The following is a 25,384-nucleotide window of genomic DNA, read 5'->3' on the forward strand; positions in this document are numbered from 1 at the left end:
GTTCATGTTAACCATTCTGATAGGTGTGAGGTGGTATCTCATTGTGGTTTTGCTTTGTATTTCCCTGATGATGAAAGATGTTGAGCATTTTTTAATGTGTCGGTTGGCCATCTGGATGTCTTCTTTGGAGAAGTGTCTATTCATGTCTTTTGCCCCTTTCTTCACTAGATTATTTGTTTTTTGGGTGTTGAGTTTGATAGGTTCTTTATAGATTTTGGATACTAACCCTTTATCTGATATGTCATTTGCAAATATCTTCTCCCATTCTGTCAGTTACCTTTTAATTTTGCTGATTGTTTCTTTGCTGTGCAGAAGTTTTTTATTTTGATGAGGTCCCAATAGTTCATTTTTGCGTGAATGAACATTTAAAACTAGCTACTAGGTAAGACCACATACAATTATTTCTAGAGTATCACTGTGCCATAGAGCTTTCTTTAATGAGGGAAATATTCTATACTTACATCCAATATGGTAACCACTAGTTATATGTGGCTATTGAGTGCTTGAAATGTGGCTAGCATGACTGAGGAACTTAACTTTTGATTTCATTTCAATTCACTTAAATTTAAGATTAAATAACCATGTGTGGTTGGTGGCTACCATGTTGGACAACACAGAACTTAAGAGTCTCAGCCTGACTCTTTCACAAGGGTCTTTTACAGCCCTCTCTTTCTCTAGCCAAGAAACTTCTTCAGTCAGTTCTTCCTCAATCCCCAGTCTCCAGCCACATCGTAATAATCTACAGAGGTGCAACATGCCCACAACAATGACAACTTTTATATGGTGAGTTTAGGGTCTCATTGTCCCCAGACTCTATTCTAGAAATGCATATTGGCTTTTTATTTACGTAGTGAAATTTTCTGCTAAAATGCAATCTATTTTGAAAGGCAAATCTCATCCTTCACTTAAAAAACGAAAACTATTTCTTGTATTTTTAAAAATATGTATTTCCCATCATGTCAGGGGGTTGAGTGTCCAAACATTGGAGTCCTAAATCAGTTAGACAAGTGATTCTCAAACTTTGCTGCATATTAAAATCACTATGATAAAGTAATTATTTGCCAGCCATACTTGAGGCCAATTAAATTAGCATTATGGAAAATGATTAAAGAGAACCAAAACTTTATCTGCAACACTCTTTTTTTTAAAAAAGAAGAAAGTACTACTTTTTTTATTAAAAATAATTTAATGTTTATTCATTAAAGAGAGAGAGAGGGAGAGAGAGAATATGAGTAGGGAAGGGGCATAGAAAGAGGGAGACACAGAATCCCAAGCAGGTTCCAGGCTCTGAGCTGTCAGCACAGAGCCCGACATGGGGCTCAAACTCACGAACTACAAGTTTATGATCTGAGCTGAAGTCAGACGTTTAATCGACTGAGCCATCCAGGCGCCCCAGAATGTATTCCTGTATTAACTAGTAATTAAAAGTTAATAAAAATATAAGAAAAATAATGGTAGGATTTTGAAAGAGGTAATTTATTGTGAGATAAGATAAATAATTACAAACTTGATATTCAAAGCAAAACTTTTTTTTTTAATCATTTTGGTTAACTAAAAACCACAAGGAGCCACAAAGCCACCTTCCAACAACTCTGTGAAGCTTCTGCAATACAAACATGCACAAAGAATGCATATCTCAGTGAAGCTCCTTTTCCAAATTGCCATTTTTACATGTTATATGAATAAACTGAAATAATAACCAGAAACATTTTATAGACTTTCCTTCCCACACAACCAAACAAATGGATGTCTCAAGGGAAGCTGGGAAAAAAGACAATGATGTCCATGTTCAGTGTCAGATGGTTTCTTTATTGTGCTTCCCGTCTCCCCCACAGATGTTCCCTGTGAATGAACTTGGCTCTATGCGATTCATACCAGAGTGGGATGGTCCCAAAAAGTTTGAAGAGAGGAACTCATACTTCCTGAAATGATTCTCTTTTGACATTAATTCAAATTTAGGAAGGAGCTGCCTAAGGCTTTTATAAATACCCATGAAGCATATGTGACTGAAGACTGATTTTGTTTCCTTCTGTCCTCTCGGTGCCTCTTTTATCTTACCAGAGTGATGCCATGACTTGGTTCATGACTGCAGTGAGTGACAGCTGGGGGCCAGCCCTTTCCTCCTGCCGTGATTAAAAAGCCGTAAGGCATTTCCCACCACTTGAGGGCCCAGGTGCTGGGCAATGCTGCCAAACACTTCTTCCAACTTGATCAAAATATTGTAATTATATCCATTAATTCTGGATTAGATAACCCATTCAATAATTTAAAGTCAGAAGATACACAGAACATTAAATGACATTTGTTCTGTCTTCATCCTGCAGCTTCCTAGCTCCCTTCCTCTGTCGTACCAGTTTCTGGCGTGTCTTTTCTGAGATAGATACTTTGTGCAGAATTAAAAGAACACATTTGTGGGGCACTTGGCTGGCTCAGTGGGTGGAGCTTGTGGCTCTTGATCTTGGAGTGATGAGTTGGGCCCCAGATTGAGTGTAGAGATTACTTAAAAATAAAATCTTAAAAAAAATAAGAAAAATACGGGGGTGCTTGAGTGGCTCAGGTGGTTAAGCGTCCTACTTCGGCTCAGGTCATGATCTCACAGCTCATGAGTTCAAGTCCTGTGTCGGGCTCTGTGCTGACAGCTCAGAGCCTGGAGCCTACATCAGGTTCTGACTCCGTCTCTCTCATCCCCTCCCCTGTTTGCGCTCTGTCTCTCTCTCTTTCTCAAATATAAATAAACATTAAAAATAAATAAATAAATACATAAATAAATACATAAATAAATAAATAAATAAATAAATAAAATAAAAGAACACATTTAAGTTTTCTTCCCCCCCTTTCATTCTTTCATTTTACATTAATGATAGCACACTATACAAATACATTTTTCATTTGTTTATTTTTTTCTACCACCCCTGCCACTAGAAAGCAAGTTCCATGAGAGAAGGGATTTTATTCTTTTTTTTTTTAAGATTTTAATTTTTTTAAGTAAGCTCTACACCCATTGTAGGACTTGAACTCACAACCCCAAGATCAAGAGTTGCATGTTCTACTGACAGAGCCAGCCAGGCACCCTGGGATTTTATTCTGTATAATGTTGTATCTTTGGCATGTAGCATGGTGTCTGGAACATTGCAGTCTCTCCCTAAAATTCTGTTTAGTAAGCGAATGAGTACACATGCTCTTCTGCACCTGGCTATTTTCATTTTGGAGAGCATCTCGTTTCAGGACCTGAGGAAACTCCTCATTTTTTTCTCATGACCATTTAGTGTTCCATTGTCTGGATTACTTACTATTTACTTAATCAGATCCCTACGGATGTTTATAAGTTTGTTTCTAATCCTTGACTATGAAAAATAATCCTTTCATTCATACTCATCCACAAATATCATGTGACACATGTGTGAGGATATCTATCTGTAAGAGAAACTCCTAAATCCAGAATGACTGGATCAAAGGGTGAGGTACATTTGCCAACCTTTTTTTTTTAATATTTATATATTTTTGAGAAAGAGAGAGAGCACGAATGGGGGAGAAGCAGAAAGAGAGGGAAACACAAAATCTGAACTAGACTCCAGGCTCTGAGCTGTCAGCATAGAGCCCAACGTGGGGCTCGAACCCGTGAACCACGAGATCATGACCTGAGCCGAAGTTGGACGTTTAACCATCTGAGCCACCCAGGCTCCCCGTTGCCAACCTTTTAAAAATAAAAAGTGCCTTGCCATGTCTCAATGGCATTACTGTGGTCTATGACAGGTGACTTGAACCCATGCTAGGGAAATCTATCATTAATGAAGTTGTTCTGGTTAGGCTTGACCTTATCACCACATATTCCTGTAAATCCAACAGAAAAACACCATACAGATTGGAACTGTTGGAACAATCCAGATGATGTATTGTAGAAAGAAGTGCACACAAAAAAACACATACTGTATGATCCCATTTATATGCTGCTAAATCAAGGACAAACAAGTTAAATTTGTGGTGATAGAAATCAGAATAGCAGCTGCCCGAGGTTGGGGCATTGACTAGACAGGGGTACTAGGGAACTTTCTGAAGACTCGGAAAAGTTTGAATCTGGATTTGGGTGGCAGCGTTTGCAGTTGTCAAAACTCACTGATCTATACACTAAAATATTAGCATTTAGTTTTAGGTAAAATATACCTCAATTTTCAAAAGTTCAAAGAACTGGGCTCTTGGAGCATAATGTGTTACTCTCTGTAGATTCTAGTCACATTGGCTTTTTAAAATTCCCAAAACACACTCCTTTTTCCTACCCAACAGCTTGCATATATGCTGTTCCTACTGCCTGGAACACTTTTTCTTCCCTTTTACTAATACACAACAACCCCCATTCTCTCTGTCTGTCTCTCTGTCTCTCTCTCTCTCTCTTTCTCTCTCTGTCACACACACACATACACACACACACACACACACACACACAAACCTATCTTTTTATAATTCACTGTGCATCAAAATGCATAAAGCATAGATAATATCTGGAATGATTCCATACTGATAGAACCTATTTGAATTACTTTGCAAATCTCAGGTAAAAGAAATTGCACATTTCTCGGTTTTTGGGAGACTCAAAATGAAACTCGATCTCTACCTTTCTAGGTGATGGTAGTTGATACAATACCAATCATTTCTGGCCACATAGCCCACTTGGCCTCCTGAGATTAGAGAAGTATCATGGACTTAGAACATTCAGAAAAATTGGAGAAGGCTTTTAGTCCATGTGATGGTCAATGAGATGCTCATTGGTCTGTGTGGTTTACTCAAATTTGGAAGGCTTAGACTCAGAATCAGCTCAATCATTAGGACCCTCTTGCAGGATCCCAAGACCTAGCAGATGCTGAGGGCTCAGTCTTCCTAAGGCCACAGGCACCAACCCCTGTCCATTCCTGCTGCCTTCCAGGCTCCATGTGTCATTGGGATGCAGTTCCTGTGACTCTGGAACTTGCCCTCCCTTCATTCTCCCAGTGGATTTGCACTTGAAAGAAAGAGAGAGAAAGAGAGAGAGAGAGAGAGAGAGAGAGAGAGAGAGAGAGAGAGAGAAAGGAAGGAAGGAAGGAAGGAAGGAAGGAAGGAAGGAAGGAAGAAAAGTCCTGTGGAGGAGGACAGGTAGAGGGGGCTGGAGGAGATTTGAGGAGAGCTGTTGAAGCTGGTAAGTCTCCAGGTTGGACTCAGCCACAGCTCCCGTTAAATAGGAAATGGGAAAACTGGGAAAGGAGAAGAAATTTTTCCCCCCAAGCTTCTAAGAGGTTTGCAAACAATTGGAGTAATTAAAAGTTCTCAGAAGTAGCCGATGGTGCCCTTTTCACCGAGGGAATGTGGGCCAAGCATGATATATTAAAAGAGAGGGAGCTGCTCTATTGAAGTTAAAAATAATCTTCTGTCACATGGCTAATTTGTTGGAATGCAGCAATTAAAGGGCTGTGGGCAGAGGGAGAGCTGGAAGCAGCTGGGGAGCTCACAGGCGGAGTGCACGCCCTGGGGACTATGTTTGCAGAGAGAGAAAACAGTGTCACAGCTGACTTAGGGCACCTTATCAGAAAACCCAGAAAAGGGGCAGGAAGAAGGAAAAGTGGGGTCAAGTTCAGAGCTATGACCTTTGGGCTTATCAGACAGTGAAGGGATGGGTCAGGACGTGTCACCTGTGCTCCCAGGATGCTGATTCATTCAGCAAGGATGAAGGCTTTTCAGCTCCCCCTGCACTTTGGAAATGCATGCCTTTGAATTCGTTTCAAAGGAATACATAACCCGAAGGAGCCCTTTGATCCTAAATCCATGGGAAAGCCAATCTATATGGTCTTGAGGGGAAAAGCTCATGCCAGCGGTACAAATCCTAATTTGGGGAGTTGGAGATTTTTTTTACGTTCTTGAGATTTGGGGAAAGAATTTTGAAATTTTGCAGTTGAAAGAGATTTTTTTTTTAAGTTATATAATACAGTACGAATTTTTCAGGTGAAGCTGGGCATGAGTCGCCAGTGTCTTCCTCTTCCTCCCAGAATCTCCTGCATTCCAACACACCCACACTGCCTGTTTTCTCTCCAGCTGTGTGCCCTCTGGCTGGTGCTTTCGGTGGGGTTTGGGGTTTTCGAGGCGCTGCGAGGCGGAAATGGAGCCAACATGAAGAAGGAAGTACTGCCTCCCCAAATGCAGTAATCTGATGTATCTGAATCTCTTACCTCACTTGATCAATTTTCAAATGTATAAGGGGTACCGCTAACAGGGCTCTGAATGGCCAGTGGAGGCCTGGGCTTCAGAGTCTGACCACCCCTGGAAAGTGGAGGCCAAGTTCTATTATGTGGGCACATATGTTGCAAGGTACAGAAACCTACCTCACACACTAGCTTGAGGGGAAAGAAAAAAAAAGGAAATTATGTGGTTCATTTATGTTTAGGTTTTCTTTGTGACTAGATTCAAGGGTTTAACACTGTCCTGAGGGCAACCTTTCCACTTTGTTGGCCTCTATTCCTTTTTTTTTTTTTTAAGATTTTTCATTTTTAAGTAATCTCTATACACCCACCCTGGGGCTAGAACTCACAACTGGGAGATCAAGAGTCCCATGCTTTTCAGACTGAGCCAGCCAGGCACCCCTTGTTGGCCTCCACTCTTGAGACTCCACTAGTCAGACAAAATAGCGATGGACAGCCCCAGGCTTTACTTTTCTCCAGTTTAATATTCCTTTAATAACAAGGGGTCTTCCCCAACGTGCACCACCCCCCCACCCCGCCCCGTGCCACAGGGACATGAGCTTCTCTGATTGAATAGATTGGATCACATGTCCCACCTGTAAGCAAGGGGAGGTGGAACATACTGATTGACAGCTTGCATAGCTTCACATATACTAGAAGAGGAACAGTTCTTCTGAGGAAAATGGGGGTTCTAGAAGAAAGGGAAAGACAGGCAGATATAAACCATTACCAGCAAAGTCCAGGACATATGTGCACTTTTCTGAGGTGGTGGTTTATAGCTTGCTTCATATCCTCAAAGTGTTCTATAATCCAAGAAATAGTAAGAACTTTGGGAGAGGAGAATGCTTTCTTCCCACTCCACGTATTTCTTTCCTGTAGAGGGTCATCAGCACTCATGTCCAGGCCCCTCTTTTTGCCTCTCTCCTTCTGCACTTAGGGAAGGAGGAACACTAGGAGAAACCAGGCATGAGTCACCAGTGTATTCCTCTTCCTAGTGTCTTGGGACTATGATCCTGGGAGGGAGCACAAGTTCTTGTCTCACTCCTCACAGGGAGGGTGCCTTGTTCACTGCTGCCCGGGATTGGTAGGAAAGTCTGTTTCATTAGGGTACAAGGAATCCTACTGAGCCACATTCTCCAACCGAGCATCTAGCCATATTAGCAGATAATCCATCTCCTGACTACCTAGACCCCTAATTGACCAGAGCCTCCGTCGGTAGGAGGCATGTTGTCTTTTGAGGTCCCTTCTCGAAAGTCAGGAAGAACCACCAATTTAGAACTTCAGAGACCCACAGATTCATCTTCTCGCTCTCTCTTTCCTAGACGCGTCCCCCATGGAGGAGCTGCTTGCCTTGGGAATCCGCAGGGATGGTGGGGCGCTAGGAGCAGGCTCAGAGATGTACAACAGATTTACGACAACAGGTGAGAGGATCTGCGATTATTTCACATGGAGGGGGAAGAGAATGAAGGAGGGGTGACTTACTAGTGGCCTTCACCAGAGCCGTGCTGAGCGTGAGGCATCACTGGTATTTTTCCACAGCCTCGCCCTGACCCGGATTGCAGTCCCACTCGTGCCCTTCTATGCCCACCTCTTGGAAAATAAATTGCTCCGCTTCCAAAGAGAGGTGCAGGAGGTCAGGGCGCACAAACCAACTTAAATAAAAGCACATTTTATTATTACTTCTTTTTAATCACAAAAGTAATGCACAATCTGTGAAAAGAACTAAAAAGATTCAGACGAGGACAAACGTGAAAATGAAAATAGACTCCAAGCCCTCAACCCTGATATAGCTATTGTTAGCCTTTTGGTCGATTATTGTCCAGCCTTTTTTTTTTTTTTTTTTACATATTTTAGAATTTATTCTTTATTTACAAAAACATAAAAATACTTCAAATAAAACAGCAGTGTGGAGTGTAAAAGATGAATATAGTATACTCTGCTATTTCTCTTGGTATTATGCTCTATGAAATTGAATATTTTGAATTGAATACTATGAAATTGAATATTTTTAGTTGTTATCGCTGTCTTTTCTCTTTTCTGGCCTTAGGAATGGTTGACATTAAAGGCACTCGTTTGAGAGGAAAGTACTGATACTGTGACACCCAGTTTAGAGATGAGGGACTCCCTAACTCCTGCTAGATTCCCTGGGGACTGGAACACTTTTCTAATAGAATAGGCAGCTTTGTTAAGAAGAGGAGGTAAAAGCAGTGGCTTCCAGAGCCAGGGTTCTTGGGGCACCGGGGTGACTCAGTCGGTTAAGCATCCTACTCTTGATTTCAGCTCAGGTCATGCTCTCACGGTTTGTGAGATTGAGCCCTACATGGGGCCCCACGCTGACAGCATGGAGCCTGCTTGGGATTCTCTCTCTCTCCTTCTCTCTCTGTCCCTTCTGAGCACGCTCTCTCTTTCTCTCTAGAAAAAAAAAAAAAAAAGCCAGGATTCTTGGCCTTCCTTCTCTATTAGAAATATACACTGCTTCTACCCTTAGCCACTTTGGCCTCCCTAGCACTAAGATTTTGATTCTGGGAACATATAACTGCAAATGAACAAAGAGTCAAGGGAAAGTTCTTTATCAGCAAGAGAATTATTTTATTCAATGTGTTTCCTTACATGAATTGGGACAATAAAAGGAAAGAATGAGAAGAAATAAAAGGCCAGTTACTCAGGCCACTTTTAATGAATCACCCCCCAGTGTCATTACCCATCCCCAGTCAGGAAAAGCTTGAGTTTTTCCATGCCAAGAAAAACAGAGGGCAGGAAGAAACAAATTACGACCTTGTTTGTGTTTTGTGTCTTAACTATTTGATTTATAGGCCTTGATCCAGTGATTATGGATGAAAGAAAATATCCCAGTGTCCCAAACCTAACCTGAACTTAACCATGGGTGGGTCTCACGTCCACGGCTCAAAGTTAGCATGAAGTTAAAATGCTTTAAGAATAAAGTTCCAGGGTTAGGGGCTGCCTGTAGGCATTCTTAATCCAGTGGCAAGGCCAAATTCCTTTCCCACACTCAAGTTTCAGAAAACTCTATTTAGAAACTTAACCCCTTCTCCCTCATTCCAGAAGCTGGGCATTTATCTATTCAACAGATAGTTATTAAGCACCTACTATGTGCCAAAATACTGGGACAACCATGGTGTGCAAACAGATCAATCAACATATAAATCAGAAAAATATTATGTGTAGCCATGAGTTCTATGGAGAGAAAGAAAACAGGATGGATAGCCACTTATGATGAGGCAGCTCACATAAGCTTCACCAAGGGGGTGACATTTAACTTGAAATTAGAGAGATATAATCTGAATGTGAAATCAGAGTGGGAGACCATTCCAGGTAGAGGGAATATCCCCTAAGGTAGACTCATGCTTGGCATGTAGGAAATAAAACACCTCATCTCAAAAGAAATTCTTGGCTATTAGGATTATTTTTCAGGAGTTGATCTAGATAGAAAGTTGATAAATTCCTTTCTGAATCTTAACTATATAGATGTTCAACCTCACACATAAGAAGAGTAACACAAATCAAAACTATAGTGTGATATCATTTATTAAAATGCCAGATTTGTGGGGCACCTGGGTGGCTCAGTTAGTTAAGCATTTGACTCTTGGTTTCAGCTTAGGTCATGATCCCACCATTCATGAGATCGAGCCCCAAGTCAGGCTCTGTGTATGGGATTCTCTCTCTCCCTCTCCCTCTGCCCTTTCCCCACTCATGTTTTCTCTCTCTCTCTCTCTCTCTCTCTCTCTCTCTCTCTCTCTCTCTCTCAAAATAAATAAATAAACTTAAAATTTTTATTTTTTAAAGTTAAATGTCAGGTTGGTAAAATTCAAACACTTTGATAACATACTCTATCTGTGGGTGTGTGAGGAAGCAGTCATTTACATCATTGCCAGTGAAAATATAAACTGGTGCAAATTGCTAACCCTACAAATGTGTATGCTTTTGACCTAGAAGTCCCATTTCTTCTTCTACATGTATATAATGATGTAAGATCTAGGTTATTAATTACAGCATTGTTTGTAATTTCAAAAGACTGGAAATCTAAATCTCCATCAGTAGGAGACCAGTTAAATTATGAAACATTCATATCAAACAATGAATATTAACTATGGAAAACTATCCAGCTTGTAAAAACAAATGAGGAAGCTATCTATGTATTAGTATGTAAAGATTTCTAAGATGTCATTAAGTCAAACAAACAAACAAAAAAACCAAGATACAGAACTGTATGTTTTTTTGCTACTCTTTCTATAAAAGTTAGTAAGCTAAGTGTAAATATTTATATTTACGAGCATTTTCATGGAGAAACTCAGGATGGTTACACACAAAAATTATTAAATAATTATCTGGGGTGGGTGGATGGAAAATGGGGAGAAAAGGTGGGCAGGAGACTTTTTATTGAGATGTTTACTTTTTTTTTTTTTAAGTTCTGAACTATGTGAACGTATTAGGGACTTAAAAAATTAAATTAAAAAATTGCCCCTTCTACTGTCCCTTATCTTAATTTTTTAATTTACCATTTAGGGGCTCCTGGCTGGCTTAGTTGGAATAGCATGTGACTCTTGATCTAGGGATTGTGAGTTCGGGCCTCATGTTGGGTGTAGAGATTACTCACAGAAATAAATAAATAGATCTTTTTTTTTTTTTATTTTTTTTAACGTTTATTTATTTTTGAGACAGAGAGAGACAGAGCATGAACAGAGGAGGAGCAGAGAGAGGGAGACACAGAATCTGAAACAGGCTCCAGGCTCTGAGCTGTCAGCCTAGAGCCCGACGCGGGGCTCGAACCCACAGACCGTGAGATCATGACCTGAGCCGAAGTTGGACGCTTAACCGACCAAGCCACCCAGGCACCCCAATAAATAGATCTTAAAAAAAATTATCAGTTAATCCATAGCCATTGTTTACTTCTCCAGCCTCACCCATGAGAAAGTTTCTACTTAAATACATGTGGATGATGGTTAATACAAAGTATATTAGTGCACATAAATAATATCTTAATATAGAGGATCTTAAAAATATATTAGCAGTTAATCTAATCACAAAGTAACTTTATGTGCCTTGCTACTCATCCTCAACAGACTGGATAAAGGCCATTGACCAAAGACAATTGGAGAATTCCTAGGGCAAAACCATCCTAAAGGAAATTGTGTTTATGGAAACATGATGATTTTTTTTTAATGTTTATTTATTTTTGAGAGAGAGAGAGACAGACAGAATGAGGGGCAGAGAGGGGCAGAGAGAGAGGGAGACATAGACTCCAAAGCAGGCACCAGGCTCTGAGCTGTCAGCACAGAGCCTGACATGGGGCTCGAACTCACAAACCGTAAGATCATGTGTCAAGATGAAGGCAGACGCTTAACCCACTGAGCCACCCAGGCTCCCCGATTGTCTTTTTTTTTTTTCTTTATTTCTTATGTTTAAATCTTTGATCGGGCTAGAGTTTCTCCTGCCAAATGGAAATGTAGCCAAATTATTATTTTCCAGAATTTTTTTTCTGGAAAAATTCCTGGAAAAACATTATTTAATTATTACTTTGTTTCAGCACTGTAAAAGCCCCCCCCCCTTTTCCTCAGTGATTTAAGATAACATTTTTACCTCGTCTTCTTTTTTTTTTTTAATTTTTTTTAACGTTTATTCATTTTTGAGAGACAGAGAGACAGCGCATGAATGGGGGAAGGGGAGAGAGAGGGGGACACAGAATCTGAAGCAGGATCCAGGCTCTGAGCTATCAGCATAGAGCCCCATGTGGGGCTCGAACTCATAAACCGTGAGATCATGAGCTGAGCCGAAGTCAGACATTTAACTGACTGAGACACCCAGGCGCCCCTTTACCTCATCTTCTATTCTTTTTTTTTTTAATTTTTTTTTAACGTTTATTTATTTTTGAGACAGAGAGAGACAGAGAATGAACAGGGGAGGGGCAGAGAGAGAGGGAGACACAGAATCGGAAACAGGCTCCAGGCTCTGAGCTGTCAGCACAGAGCCCGACGCGGGGCTCGAACTCACGGACCGTGAGATCATGACCTGAGCCGAAGTCGGCCGCTTAACCGACTGAACCACCCAGGCGCCCCTTCTATTCTTTTTTTTTAAAGTAATCCCTAGTCCCATCATGGGGTTTGAACTCATGAATCTGAGATCAAGAATCACATGTCTACCAAATGAACCAGCTGGACACTGCCCCTACAATACGTTGATTGTATTTTAAGACTCTGTTTTGTTTTATTGGTCTATTGATCACACACACTATTGGTAAGATTTTATAAAAGCGCACATCCTCACACATTGTGGGTAGGTGTGTAAATCAATACATCCCATATGAAGGGTAATTTGCTTATATTTATATACACATTATTATAAATAGACACACACATCTACTTATACACACATTTTTTTCTTTTTGAAACATGTGAATGCGTTTATTACATGTTAAGAATAAATTAACATATACCAGCAGGAAAAAAAAAGTTGGTGTTCTGAGGCCAGGAAAATCAACCCAGGGTAGAAAAGCGTCCCTGTTAATGGCTATTTACACAGGGATTGTTTCTTTCGTTTCTAGAAATGAGACTGGGCTGGGCTGTTGGGGGTTGGGCCCCAATGGCATAAGACTGAGTAGGATGGTCCTGGGTAAGCTCCAGGAGGGTCCACCCAACAGGCCAGGGAGGTCTGGCTGAACTGAGGGTTGGAACAACCTTAGGATGCTTGCAAGCAAACCCTCCCCAAAACCATACCCTGGAGGATATGGGCTTCTAACTTTGCATCAACTTCCTGAAGCTTCCCTGACACTGGATGACCCAGGCTTGACCCTAGGAAGGGAAGAAGAGTGTTGGACTATGATGGTTTTAAGAGTTTGTCTTCCCTCTGGCGGGGAAACATAATACATCGAGAAGGGCAAGAACAAATTTGAGGGCCACCTCATCGTATTCCATGCCTGGAACAGGAAAGGGGACCCCTGCAGCCCCTGCAAGAAGGAATGAGAACACAGGAGGTATATTTGATGTCTGCAAAAAATGAGACAGAATCCTTGTTTCTTGCTCTATTCACATGGAGCACGCACAGTGTTTTCCTTGAGAATTTCCTGTTCCAATTCCACTATTTATACAAAAACAGTAGAATGAGCTTGCAAGGTAAATAAGGACTTCCCTGGAGCAGTACTCACACACTGATCCTACTGTTGTCTGTGATAAATTTTGGATCATGCCCCTGAAGAGCAGGGAGAAGATTTTCTAGTACATGACACAGCAAAAGTAAAATGTTAATGCTCAAAATGTTTTATGTGGTGGGGTGCCTGGATGGCTCAGTTAGTTAAGCATTCACCTCTTGATCCCAGCTCAGGCCTTGATCTCAGAGTTGTGAATTCAAGCCCTGCGCTGGGCTCCACTCTGGGCATGAGGCCTACTTAAAATAATAATAATAATAGTAATAATAAAAATATTTTTTAAATGTTTTATTTTATATTTGAGACAGAGCACAAGCAGAGAAGGGGCAGAGAGACGGAGACAGAATCTGAAGCAGGCTTCAGGCTTTGAGATGTCAGTACAGAGCTGATGCGGGACTCCAACTCATGAGTAGTGAGATCATGACCTGAGCTGAAGTCGGATGCTTAACCAACTGAGCCACCCAGGAACCCCGATAATAATAAATAAAAATGTTTCATATGTGCCACCTTTCTCTTAGTAAGTTTCTTTAGAAGGTGGGTCTTATTTATAGCATCTAGAAACAATAACACCAAAATAGCCAGCATTTACTGAGGACTCTCTGTGGCAGGCACTGTGTTGAGTCTTTGTTTAATACTCATGTTGACACAGTACTTAGCTGTAGTAACTCAGTAAGTATCAAAAAGTTTGGAGAAAACTCTCAAGGGCATTCAAGAATAGAAAATTACAGCCAATATTCCTCATGAATATAGAGGGAAAGATTTTTTTTATGTTTATTTATTTTGAGAGAGAGGGAGAGAGAGAGAGAGAGAGAGAGAAAGAGAGAGAGAGAGAGAGAGAGAGAGAGAGAGAGAGAGAGAGAGAGAAAATCCCAAGCAGACTCCACACTCAGCGCCCATGAAGCCCAACATGGGGCTGAATCCCACGACTATGAGACATGACCTTAGCCAAAATCGAGAGTCGGATGCTTAACTGACTGAGCCACCCAGGCACTCCAGATGCAAAGATCTTTAAAAAATACTAGTGAATTAAATCCGGCAATATATAGAAAAGGCTAACGTCATAACCAAGTGGAGTTCATCCCAGGAATACAAAGATGGTTTTTTAACATTTTTTTAAATGCTTATTTATTTTTGAAAGACACAGAGAGAGAGGCAGAGAGTGAGCAGGGGAGGGGCAAAGAGAGAGGGAGACACAGAATCTGAAGGTGGCTCCAGGCTCTGAGCTGTCAGCACAGAGCCTGACGTGGGGCTCCAACTCATGAACCGTGAGATCATGAGCTGAGCCGAAGTCGAATGCTTAACCGACTGAGCCACCTAGGTTCCCCAAAGATGGTTAAATTTTTGAAAACCATTCAAAGTAATTCACCATATTAACACAATAAAGGAGGAAAAATCATATGATCATCCCAAAAGATGCAAAATATATGTATTTGACAGGATTCAATATCCTTTTATGATAAAAAAAAATAGGAAACTAGGAATCTAGGGGAATTCTGCCTTGTTCCTTCTGATGAAGGACATCAACTGAAAAACCTATAGACAATATCATATTTAATCATGGAAGACTTGAATGCTTTCCTCCTACATTTGGGAACAAGGCAAGGATGCTCATTTCACCGTTTTTATTTAATGTTGTACTAGAAGTCACAGCCAGTGAAATAAGGCAAGAAAAAAAATACACAGATTAGAAAGGAGGAAGTAAAATTGTCCCTATTAGCAGATAACATGATTGCTACATAAGTTATTCTAAGGAATACACAAAACAACCACTAGAACTCTAAGTGAATTTAGCAAGATCACAGGATACTAAGTCAATGTACAAAATCAATTATATTTCTCTGTTACAGCTGCAAACAATTGAAAACTGAAATAACTCCCATTTGTAAAACATTTAGGAATAAATTTAACAAAAGATGCAAAAGACCTTTATGCCAAAAACTACAAATTAAAATAAGATTCAAATAATGAAGCAGTATACCACGTTTGTGGATTGGGAGAGTCAAAGCTGTTAATATGTTTATCTCTATATGTTCGTCTATAAGCTGATTTATAGAATTAACAGGCTGATTTAAAAATAATTTTAGATTTACAAGAAAATTGCAAAAATAGTACAGAATGTACTTGTATACCCCTCAGACCGCTTCCCATAATATTAACATCTTACATTTACTATCGTACATCTGTAAAAACTAAGAAATCAACACTGGTACATTAGTTACTTTACCTGGATTTCACTGTTTTTTTCTCTAATGTTCTTTTTTTTGTTCTACGATTCAATCCAGGATATTACATTGCATTTAGTTGTCATATATCCTTAGTCTACTTAGGTGTATGACAATTTCTAAGTGTTTCCTTGTTTTATTATGTTTTTAATAAGCTTGACAGCTTTGAGGAATACTGGTCAGGTATTTTGTTGAATGCCCCTCAATTTGGGCTTGCCTAATGTTTTTCCCATGCTTACACTGCGGTTATGGGTTTTTGGGAAGAATGTCATAGTGATAAAGTGGTCTCCTCATCACATACCATGCTATCAACATGATTTATCACTGGTGACATTAACTTTTTACTTGACTCAACAAACTGATTTTAAAATTTATATGGAAATACATAAGATTTAAAATAGCAGAAACAATTTTGAAAAATAAGAGCAAAACTGAAGGACTTACAAGTCTTACTACAAAACTATAGTAATCAAGACAGTGTGGAATTGGCATTAGGACAGACAAATCACTGGAACGGACTAGAAAGTTCAGTTAAAGACCTACACTTATATGGACAAGCCACTTTCAAGAAAGACAGGAAAACAATTCATTGGGGAATTATGTTTTCACCAAATGGTGTTGGAACAGTTGGGTATTCACTTGGGAAAAAAAAGAGATCAAGAAAGCTGCCTAATATTACTAAGTTTGTGAGTGGCAGGGGCAGGGCTTCCAAGCTGGACTTTCTGGCTAACACATGGTAATTTTGAATATGAACTTATAATCAATACATTTAGGCCACAATATTTTTCTGAATCCAATTCAATCTCAGGTCATACTTGCAAAAAATGTCAGTGTCTTGGGGTGCCTGGGTGGCTCAGTTGATTGAGCATCTGACTCTTGGGTTTTGGCCCAGGTCATGATCCCAGGGTTGTGGGATCGAGCCCAACATTGGGTTCTGCACTGAGCATGGTGTCTGCTTAAGATTCTTGCTCTTTCCCTCTGCCCCCTCCCCTGCTCTCGCTGTCTCTCTAAAATAATTTTTAAAATTTAAAGTCAATGTTTTCAAAGTAAGAGACTGAAGAAATGTACCTGATTCAAGGACACTAAGGAGACATAAGTAAATACAATATATGATCCAGGATTTGTATGAATATTAATTCCCTGAATTTGAAAATCATACTAGGGTTACGTAAGAGTACATTCTTATTCTTAGGAGATATATAATTGTTTGAAGGTAAAGGGTCATATCATCTGCAACTTGTTCTGAAATGGTCTAACATTATTTATTTATTTATTTTTGGTCTAACATTATTAACAACAACATTATTAACATTATTTGATATGGAAGAAATCACATATGGAAAAATATTAACAATTAGTAGATCTAAGTTAAAAGTACGTGGGAGTTCATTTTATTATTCTTTCAATGCACCTGTTTGAAATTCTAAAATGGAAATTTAAATATTAATTTAAAAAAACACTTTGTGGCAACTGGGTGGCTCTGTTGATTAAGTGTCCAACTCTTGATTTTAGCTCAGGTCATGAGCTAAATTGTGATCCTAATTCCTCTTGCCATGATAAATTTATGTAGATGTAAATATTTTTGTTTCTTTCGAAAGGCTTGTTTCTTATGTTATCTTCCTGTCACAGAGCCTATCACAGTACTTGTGGCACAGTAAATGTTCAGTAAATATCTCTGAAATGAATGTAAATATTAGAATGTAGTTTGTGGAATAGCCTGAGTCATATGGGATTTCTCTCATGATTCAGTCTCATTTGGGAGGTAACTATGGGAAGTTAAGATTTACAGATACAGGGGATTCCTGAAATAGTAATATGTTGAGGTACTGTAAGGAGATGGGACCACTGGAGCTTGGAATGGCAGGAGAATTTGTGAAAAAGAATCCCAGGAATTCAAAGTGAGTAGGCTTTGGAAGGAAGAAGGTGGGTGGATCTGGTCTGATCACAGAAATGGTTTTCTTACCAGCAGATTTAGGAGTCAGTGGCTGGCACACAAGTCTTATAAAAGGAATGGTGGAAAATATTAGTAAAAGAGGTTGGGATGGATTGTGGAGAGTCTGGGAGAGTGACATGATGAAACTGACATTACATGTCAGTTGTCATGGCAGTTAAAAAAGAGTAGTTTAGGATAATGCACATCAACCAGGCTGGAACTCCAAAATGCTGGGACCTCTAGCTGGGAACAGTTGAGGTGAATTTTATTTTATAACACACGGGAACGAAAATAGCATAGCTATGTTCTGATCACCAAATAATTTGTTTAAAATTCAGATCCCCTGGGCGCCTGGGTGGCTCAGTCGTAAAGCTTCCGACTTCAGTTCTGGTGATCCCACGGTTCATGGGTTCGAGCCCCATGTCAGGGTTTGCCCTGACAGCGCTGAGCCTGCTTTGGATTCTGCGTCTTCCTCTGTCTCTCTGCCCCTCCTCCGCTTGTTCCTTCTCTTTTTCTCTCTCTCAAAAATAAACAAACGTTTAAAAAAAAATCAGATCTCCTTTCCCAACTTTAAGATATAATTGATGTATAACAAAATCAGATTCTCAGTACTGTCAGAAACTTGGGATACGCCATACCCTACCTGTCCATGGCCTTAGGCCAATTATGTGCCCCCCCCCCTTTTTTCTAGCACTGTTGTTATGTTCTGATTACTGTGTCAAGCGCTGTAGAGATACACTCCCTCACTTAATCGGCCAAACTTCTCTGCAGGGATGAGGTTATCTTGCTCGTTTTATTGGTTAGGAAAATGAGACTTAGACGGGCAACAACAGATCACAGTCTGAAGACTGCAAACAAACATGTAAACCCGCCCTGAAATACAAGCCGCGCAAGAGGTGGGGGAAAACAAGCTTCGTGTGACTCAAGAGGTCCACGGCGAAAGGAAGGGAAGGGGAAGGAAACAGGAAAATGGAGACTTTGCCTCCTCTTCCCACACTGTGCAGGCGGCAACGCGGAGTGAAGGTGAAACCTCCCTTGCTTAACACCTGTCTATCCGTCTCCGTTACGCGTCTTTGCAAAATCTCTGCATGTGATTGGTGAGATTGGAGGGATGGACGATTCTGATTGGTTAGTCGGACCTCGAACCAGGCCTACGCTCCAAGGATCGGGCGAGAGGTGGGTGGAACTTGAACCTGAATCCGTTGTTTCATTGGTGAAAAGAAAACGAACCAGGAACTATCCGGGAGCATGATTGGCTGTTGCCAGGAGCCCACCGACGGCCCTGGTTACGGAAGCCGGGGAGAGCTGAGCTCAGGGCCCGCCTCGAGGAAGTTAGCTTTGGAAACCGGGTTAGTGGTGGAGAAGAGGTGTCTCAGGCCCAATGGCGACTGTGGAAGCAAGCGGCAACGATGGGAAAGGGCAAGGGGTCGAGACCTCTGTCACCTATTATCGATTGGAGGAGGTGGCGAAGCACAACTCCATGAAGGAGATATGGCTGGTGATCCACGGGCGAGTCTACGATATCACCCGTTTCCTTAACGAGGTGGGGGCCCGGGAGGTGGGGCGCAGGCCCTGGGAACTGCACGGGAGTGGGGCGGTCTGGACTAGAGAAGCAGCAGGGTGGATATGTATAGAAGGGAAATGAAGCCTGGCGGAGGGCGATAAGTGGCCACGATTCCCCTAGACGAAAACCGAGGGGTCTTAGATCTGCATGCCAGCGCTAAATTCCGGTCTTCAGTAGTATCATGAATTGCATATCATACACTGAGCACTTAACTGTGCCCTAGGACAAACTCTTAAGCCATCATTATTCCCATTTTACAGAAAGGGAAACTGAGCCTCCAGACTGAGGGCTCTCAAGGTCACACGCTTAACAGCCTATAACCATTCTAACCTAGGTTTGAAGGGCTCCAAACCTGTGCTATTTCCGCTGTGTCTTCCTAACTAATAGCATTTTTGGTTTTTATAAGAAGCTGACATTTTTACCCCCTGATTATGCTGCTTTTATTTTTTTTCTAATTTGAGTTAACCCTGAGGCCGGAAGGTCATGAGTTGACTCTTTTGGCCATTGACGTCCTCTTTGTTAAATCTTCAAACCTGTTGCAATAGATCTCATTATGCAAGTTCTTGAGACCATGGTGCAACTGAGTGATTTTTTTTTTTTTTTTTTTTTTTTTTTTTTTTAGTTTAAGGGAATAGGATAGACTTTTAATGTATCTAACTTTATTGAGGTGTAATTGACATACAATATGTGCCCATTTAAAATGTACAGTTTGATGAGTTTTGACAAATGCATTCACCCATGTGATCAAAATCCCAATTAAGACAGAGCATTTCCATCATCCTAAAAAGTTCTCTCTTGCTCCTTGGCAGTCATTGCTCCCACCCCAATCCTTGACACTTTGAGGTATTTATATATATACATATTAACATATATTTTTTTTGATGTGTATCATGTTGAGTAATAGATTAATAATCTTGCGGTTAATTCCTTGGAAATTCTTGTGCAGTATAACCTTGTTGTAACTGAGAAAAACTTCATTTCTGTTAGTTGTTTTTGTGAAGCAAATATTCTAGTAAAATATATATTTTCTTAATTTGGAGCCTAGGGGAGAAATCACTAAATCCTGATTATTTATTTAATTAAAAAAAATTTTTTTTTAACAGAATCCAAAGCAGACTCCAGGCTCTGAGCTGACAGTATAGAGCCTGCTGTGGGGCTCGAACCCACAAACTGTGAGAGCATGACATGAGCCACAGTCAGTTGCTTAACTAACTGAGCCACCCAGATGCCCTTACATCCTGATTTATAAATCTATAAAAAGTTTTGAAATGTGAAGTTTCCCAAAAGGACGTTGTTTTTAATAAATCTTCTTAATGGCCAGTAAGTTAACATCTTAGAATTTAGTAACTTGTATTTGTATGGGGTATGGCCTTTTATGCTTTTAAAACAGTACTTTAAAAGTACTTTCCCATTACTTCATCCTTGGATGACTAGTTGAGAGTGACTTGGATGTAGTGATCCTTATGTTAACAGGGTGGGAAACAGGTTCACAGATTTTAGTCATACATTTGATTAGTGGCAGAATCTGGTTTAGATAGATCCCTTGATTTCTCTTGTCTACATAGCATTACTTCAAAATTCTGGCCTTAGGTCCTTAGGCATATGCCTCATTGTAAGTTTCAGTTGTGGGTGGTAGCGTGTTAAAGCATAATTCATAACGGTAGGTGATGTTTTTCATTTGTGGTTTCATTTCCCCCAAATTTCTCATTATGTATTATGTATGTAATCTCCACACCCAGCATGGGGCTCAAATGCACCACCCCAAGACCAAGAGTCGTGTGCTCCTCTGACTGAGCCAGCCAAGTGCTCCTCTCCCAAATTTCTTCTTGATTGACTTAGAATACATAATGAACTTGAAGAAGCATTCAGTGCTTGTAGTGGATGTTAGTTCAAGATTGAACATTAGTTCAACCTTGAGTAGTGGCTGCTGACCGGGTTCCCACGTGTTGATGGAGCCAGAAACATCACAGGTGAAGTTTGAGCCACAGATCTTTACCTGCAATTAACTCTTCTTACTTACCTGATCTGTCTTCTCTGTTCCTATTATCTTGCTCATTCCAAGCCTGTTCATTCATTTATTTTCTCATTCAAATATTTATCAGGTGTCTGTTATGTGCCAGATACTGTTGTAGGTGCTTAGGAGACAGCAGTGGATATGCCCTATTTATGCCCTCATGCAGATTAGTCGATGGGGAGTGGACAATAAGCAGAGTAAATACAATGTATGCTGTGTTAGGTAGTGGTAGGTTCTAAGAAGAAAAATAAAGCAGAGAAGAGGACTGTGGATGTATATGGAATGAAGGTGTGAGGGTGAGGGGTTGAAATTTTAGGTATGATGGCCAGAGTTGGTTTTATTAAGAGAATGACTAAAGGCCAGAAGGAAGTTTAAGGGAGCTAGCCATGTGGATATCTGCAGGAAGAGTGGGGGTGGCAGAGGGAGCAAGTTCAAAGGCCTTGAGGTGGGAGTATGTCTAGTGTTGGGAGGACAAGTGAGGGGAGGCTGTAGTGGCTGGAGAGTAGTAGATGAGGTCTGCATGATCAGGTGAGGGCAGATCAAGTACAGCTCTGTAGGCTTCATGAAAGGTTTTGACTTTTAGGAGAGGAACTCAAACTGGAGCAGAGGAGTGACATGATGTGACTTCATGGTTTAACAGTATCCCTCTGCAATGTTTAGAAGAGACTGAAGGAGGGCAAAAGCCACATTGAGGAGTCCAGTTAGGAAGGAGGCTATTGTAGTAATTTGGGCAAGGGGTGGTAGCTTGCACCAGGCTGGTGGCAATGGGGGATGGTGAGAAGTATCAGATTTGGGATGTATTTTGATGGTAGAGCCAATAGGATTTGATGATGCAATGGATTTGAGGAGTGAGAGAGGTCAAAGATGGCACCAAAGTTTTTGGCCTGCAGGTCTGGAAGAATAGGATTGCTATTAGGTGAGGTGGGAGGACCTGTATCAGCTCTCATCCTTCTTATAATTGAAATACTTCGGGGCTTCTCCTTAGAAAGAGGTCCCTAATCTGAATATCCTGTGTCTGTAGGTTGCTTTTTTTTTTTTTTTTTTAAATGAATATGTTTATAATGTTACTCTGGAGTTTGAATGTGATGATTTAGAATTGGTAATGTAATTGAATTATCCTTCCCCTGACATTACTTTTGCATTTTTGAATTAGTGGTATGGGTTTGACTTACTGAAATCATTAATGAAAACCCAGAACCTTGCAGCAGTACACATCTTTGTCTTTGCGCTGTTTAGTAGTATAGAAAAGTCACAGAAAAATGGTTATACTGTCTTATGACTTGGGCTAGAAAATAACAAAGTACAACTCCCTTCGCAAGGGTCAGTATGATTTTGTGAGCCTTGGTTTCAGTCAGTATTCTAATTTTCGTACCGTGTATCACAGGTAAGAACAGTTTGGGCGCCATTGTCTTATGTATAAATAACCATTACTGAAAAGAATAACTTAAAATAACACATTGTGATATTTTGAGGTTTTGTATGTATTTTTTAGTGACCATGGTCATGAGTGGGAATACTGCCTTAGGACTTGCCTACAGATGGGATAGCATTTTACTCGTTCCACAGTGTAGGTGCTGACTGTCAGGTGCTGTGGTACTAGGTCCTGGTGGCATATAAAAGTAAACATGGTTCTGTCCTCTTGAAGCTCCTCTTCCACGGGAGACAAAACAAAAGGAGACAAACGTTCAATGATGGTGCTTTCTTTGAAGGAAACCAAATAGGAGTTGAGAAAGAAAATTGGGGGTGGTGGGGAGATGTACTTTAAAAAGAGCTTTCTGGAAAGCTTCTGTGAGGTAACTTTTGTGAGGTAACTGAGCTGAGGAGAAGGAGCTAGTTGGGAAGACTAGGGAAAAGAGCATTCCCACAGTATTTGCAGAGGCAAGTGAGAGTTTGGTCCGTCAGTGGGACCGAAAGCAGCTGTGGCCATTGGGGTAGCCAATGAAGGGCAAGAACGGCCAGAGAGGTGGGTGGGAGCCAGGCCAGGCAGGGTAGGTAGAATTTGATCCTAAATGTATTGGAAAACCACTGAAGCCTTTTAAGATGGGGGTGACATTAAAGCACTTTCTTTTTCTTTTTCTTTTACTATAATTTATTGTCAAACTGGCTTATATACAACACCCAGTGCTCATCCCGACAAGAAAGCACTTTATTTTTCAAGTAGATGATTTTGGCCAAGAAGTCAAGAAAAGGTTGGAGGGAAAAGCAACACAGAATGGAAGAAAGTAAAACTTTCAATTCCAAGAATTTGTTTGAATTGTTCTACATCTTCTGTGCATATACCAATATATACAAATATGTACAAATAAATACGGAAATAGAATTATAGTTTGAAACGCATGCTCCAACGGAGCCAGCTGCATGCCCCAATCGTAGTATTCCTTAACGAAATTATAGTATCTATTAATTGATCTGGGTTTTTTTGTGTGTGTGTGTGTGTTTTTACATTTATTTATTTTTGAGAGACAGAGTGAGTTGGGGAGGGGCAGAGAGAGGAGACACAGAATCTGAAGGAGGCTCCAGGCTCTGAGCTGTCAGCACAGAGCCCAACACAGAGCTCAAACCCACGAACCGTGAGATCATGACCTGAACTGAAGTCAGACGCTCAACCGAATGAGCCACCCGGGGCACCCCTGATCTGTGTATGCCTATTACATCAGGATTTGCCTCAGGCTGCTGAGTATGGAATTAGGTCTGTTTTATGCTACCTTCTTTCACATTTTAGATCTAATTTGGAATGATTGGGAATGTGATAAAGGGAAGTTTAGAGCAGGTACCTTTTTCTGGTGCCCAGGTAATTTTTTTTTTAAATAGGGTATACAGGTACACTGTGAAAAAAGCCTTCTTTCCATCTGCCCAGTTCTACTGCCTCTTAAATTTAACTACCGTTGTTTGTGTATCCTTCCAGAGTTTTGTTTTGCATATACAAGCAAAAGTAAATGTGGTCACTCCCACTCTTTTTACCCCAAAGCTAACATAACATCCTCATTGATCTGTGCTTTGCCTTTCTCACTTAAGTGTAAATCTTCAGAATCTTTACATATCCCTTCCTGGAATACTTCCCTATTTATAGAATTTGTTGTATGGATTAGAATTTGTTTAAGCAGTCTCCTATTGATGAACATTTGGGTTATTAATATTTTTCTAGGTTTTTTTTCCCCCTCTCCTAAGGGAAGGAGATCGAATGTACATAGAATAAAATTACAGAATATAGGGGCTTCTGGGTGGCTCAGTCGTTTAAGCATCCAACTTTGGTTCAGGTCATGATCTCACGGCTTGTGAGTTCAAGCCCTGCGTCGGGCTCTGTGCTGACAGCTCAGAGCTTGGAGCCTGTTTTGGATTCTGTGTCCTTCTCTCCCTCTGCCCCTCCCTGCTCATCCTCTCTCTCTCCCTCTCTCCCTCTCTCCCTCTCTCCCTCTCTCTCAAGAATGAATAACCATTATAAAAAATGTACAGATTTTATATGTAGAGTTCAGTGAGTTTTGACAAATGTCTCACCTGTGAAATCACCATCACAGTATATAGAATGTATCTGTCACTCTGTTCTTGTACAACCATTGATTTGATTTCTAACATTCTAGAACAGTGGTATCACTTTTTTGTGTCTAGTGTCTTTGGCTTCACATATCTGTGTTTTTCTTCTGTATCAGCAGTTCCTATTTATTGCTTTTTATCTTAATTTTATGTGTTCATTTCATTGTATGATTGTACTGAAATTTATCTGTTCACCTGTTGATTGAAATTTGGGTTGTTTCTATTTTTTGGCTATTGTGAATAAAACTGCTGTGAGAGTTCATGTACCAGGCTTTGTGTGGACACGTATTTTCTTTCCTCTTGGTTAAATAAAAAGTGAGATTGCTGGGTCATACTTTTTTTTTTTTTTTTTTTAACTTTTTAAGCAACGTCAGGCCTTTTCTCAAACTGTCTATATCACTTTATATTCCCACCAGCAATGTATGAATTTTCCAGTTTCTCCACACCCTCATTGACACATGGTATTTGTCATTTTACTTTAACCATTCTAATGGGTGTGTGCTAGTATAGAATTTGTGGTTTTAACTTACATTTCCTTGATGACTAATGATGTTGAGTGTCATCATGGTGTGATTGGCCATTTGTATGGGTTTTTGTAAGGTGTCTGTTCAATCTTGCCCATTTATAATTGGATTGTTTTCTTATTGACTTAAAAACATTCTTCATACATTCTGGATGCAAGTCCTTTCAGATACAGTTGACCTTTGAATAACGGATTTGAATTGCATGGGTCCATTTACACATGGTTGGTTTTTTTTTAT

At 40.4% G+C, this 25,384-nt stretch overlaps 2 protein-coding genes across 2 annotated transcripts in view; both read left to right on the forward strand.

Annotated features, from left to right (window-relative positions):
• The window catches only part of NIP7 (nucleolar pre-rRNA processing protein NIP7), an 81,498-nt gene that overhangs the window by 55,022 nt on the left and 1,092 nt on the right, over positions 1-25,384 (forward strand). Inside the window, exons 5-6 of the transcript XR_006300151.1 lie at positions 7,523-7,621; positions 8,248-8,277. The gene's annotated coding sequence lies outside the window, so the exon portion shown is untranslated. The remainder of the gene's footprint in view (positions 1-7,522; positions 7,622-8,247; positions 8,278-25,384) is intronic.
• LOC122494398 (cytochrome b5 type B) overlaps positions 18,789-25,384 on the forward strand; it is a 37,324-nt gene continuing 30,728 nt past the window's right edge. Inside the window, exon 1 of the mRNA XM_043599535.1 lies at positions 18,789-19,057. Within this exon, the coding sequence (XP_043455470.1) occupies positions 18,896-19,057 (162 nt within the window). The 5' untranslated portion in view covers positions 18,789-18,895. The remainder of the gene's footprint in view (positions 19,058-25,384) is intronic.

The sequence above is a fragment of the Prionailurus bengalensis genome, chromosome E2 (genome assembly GCF_016509475.1).
Source record: "Prionailurus bengalensis isolate Pbe53 chromosome E2, Fcat_Pben_1.1_paternal_pri, whole genome shotgun sequence".
Classification (NCBI taxonomy): Eukaryota; Metazoa; Chordata; class Mammalia; order Carnivora; family Felidae; genus Prionailurus; species Prionailurus bengalensis.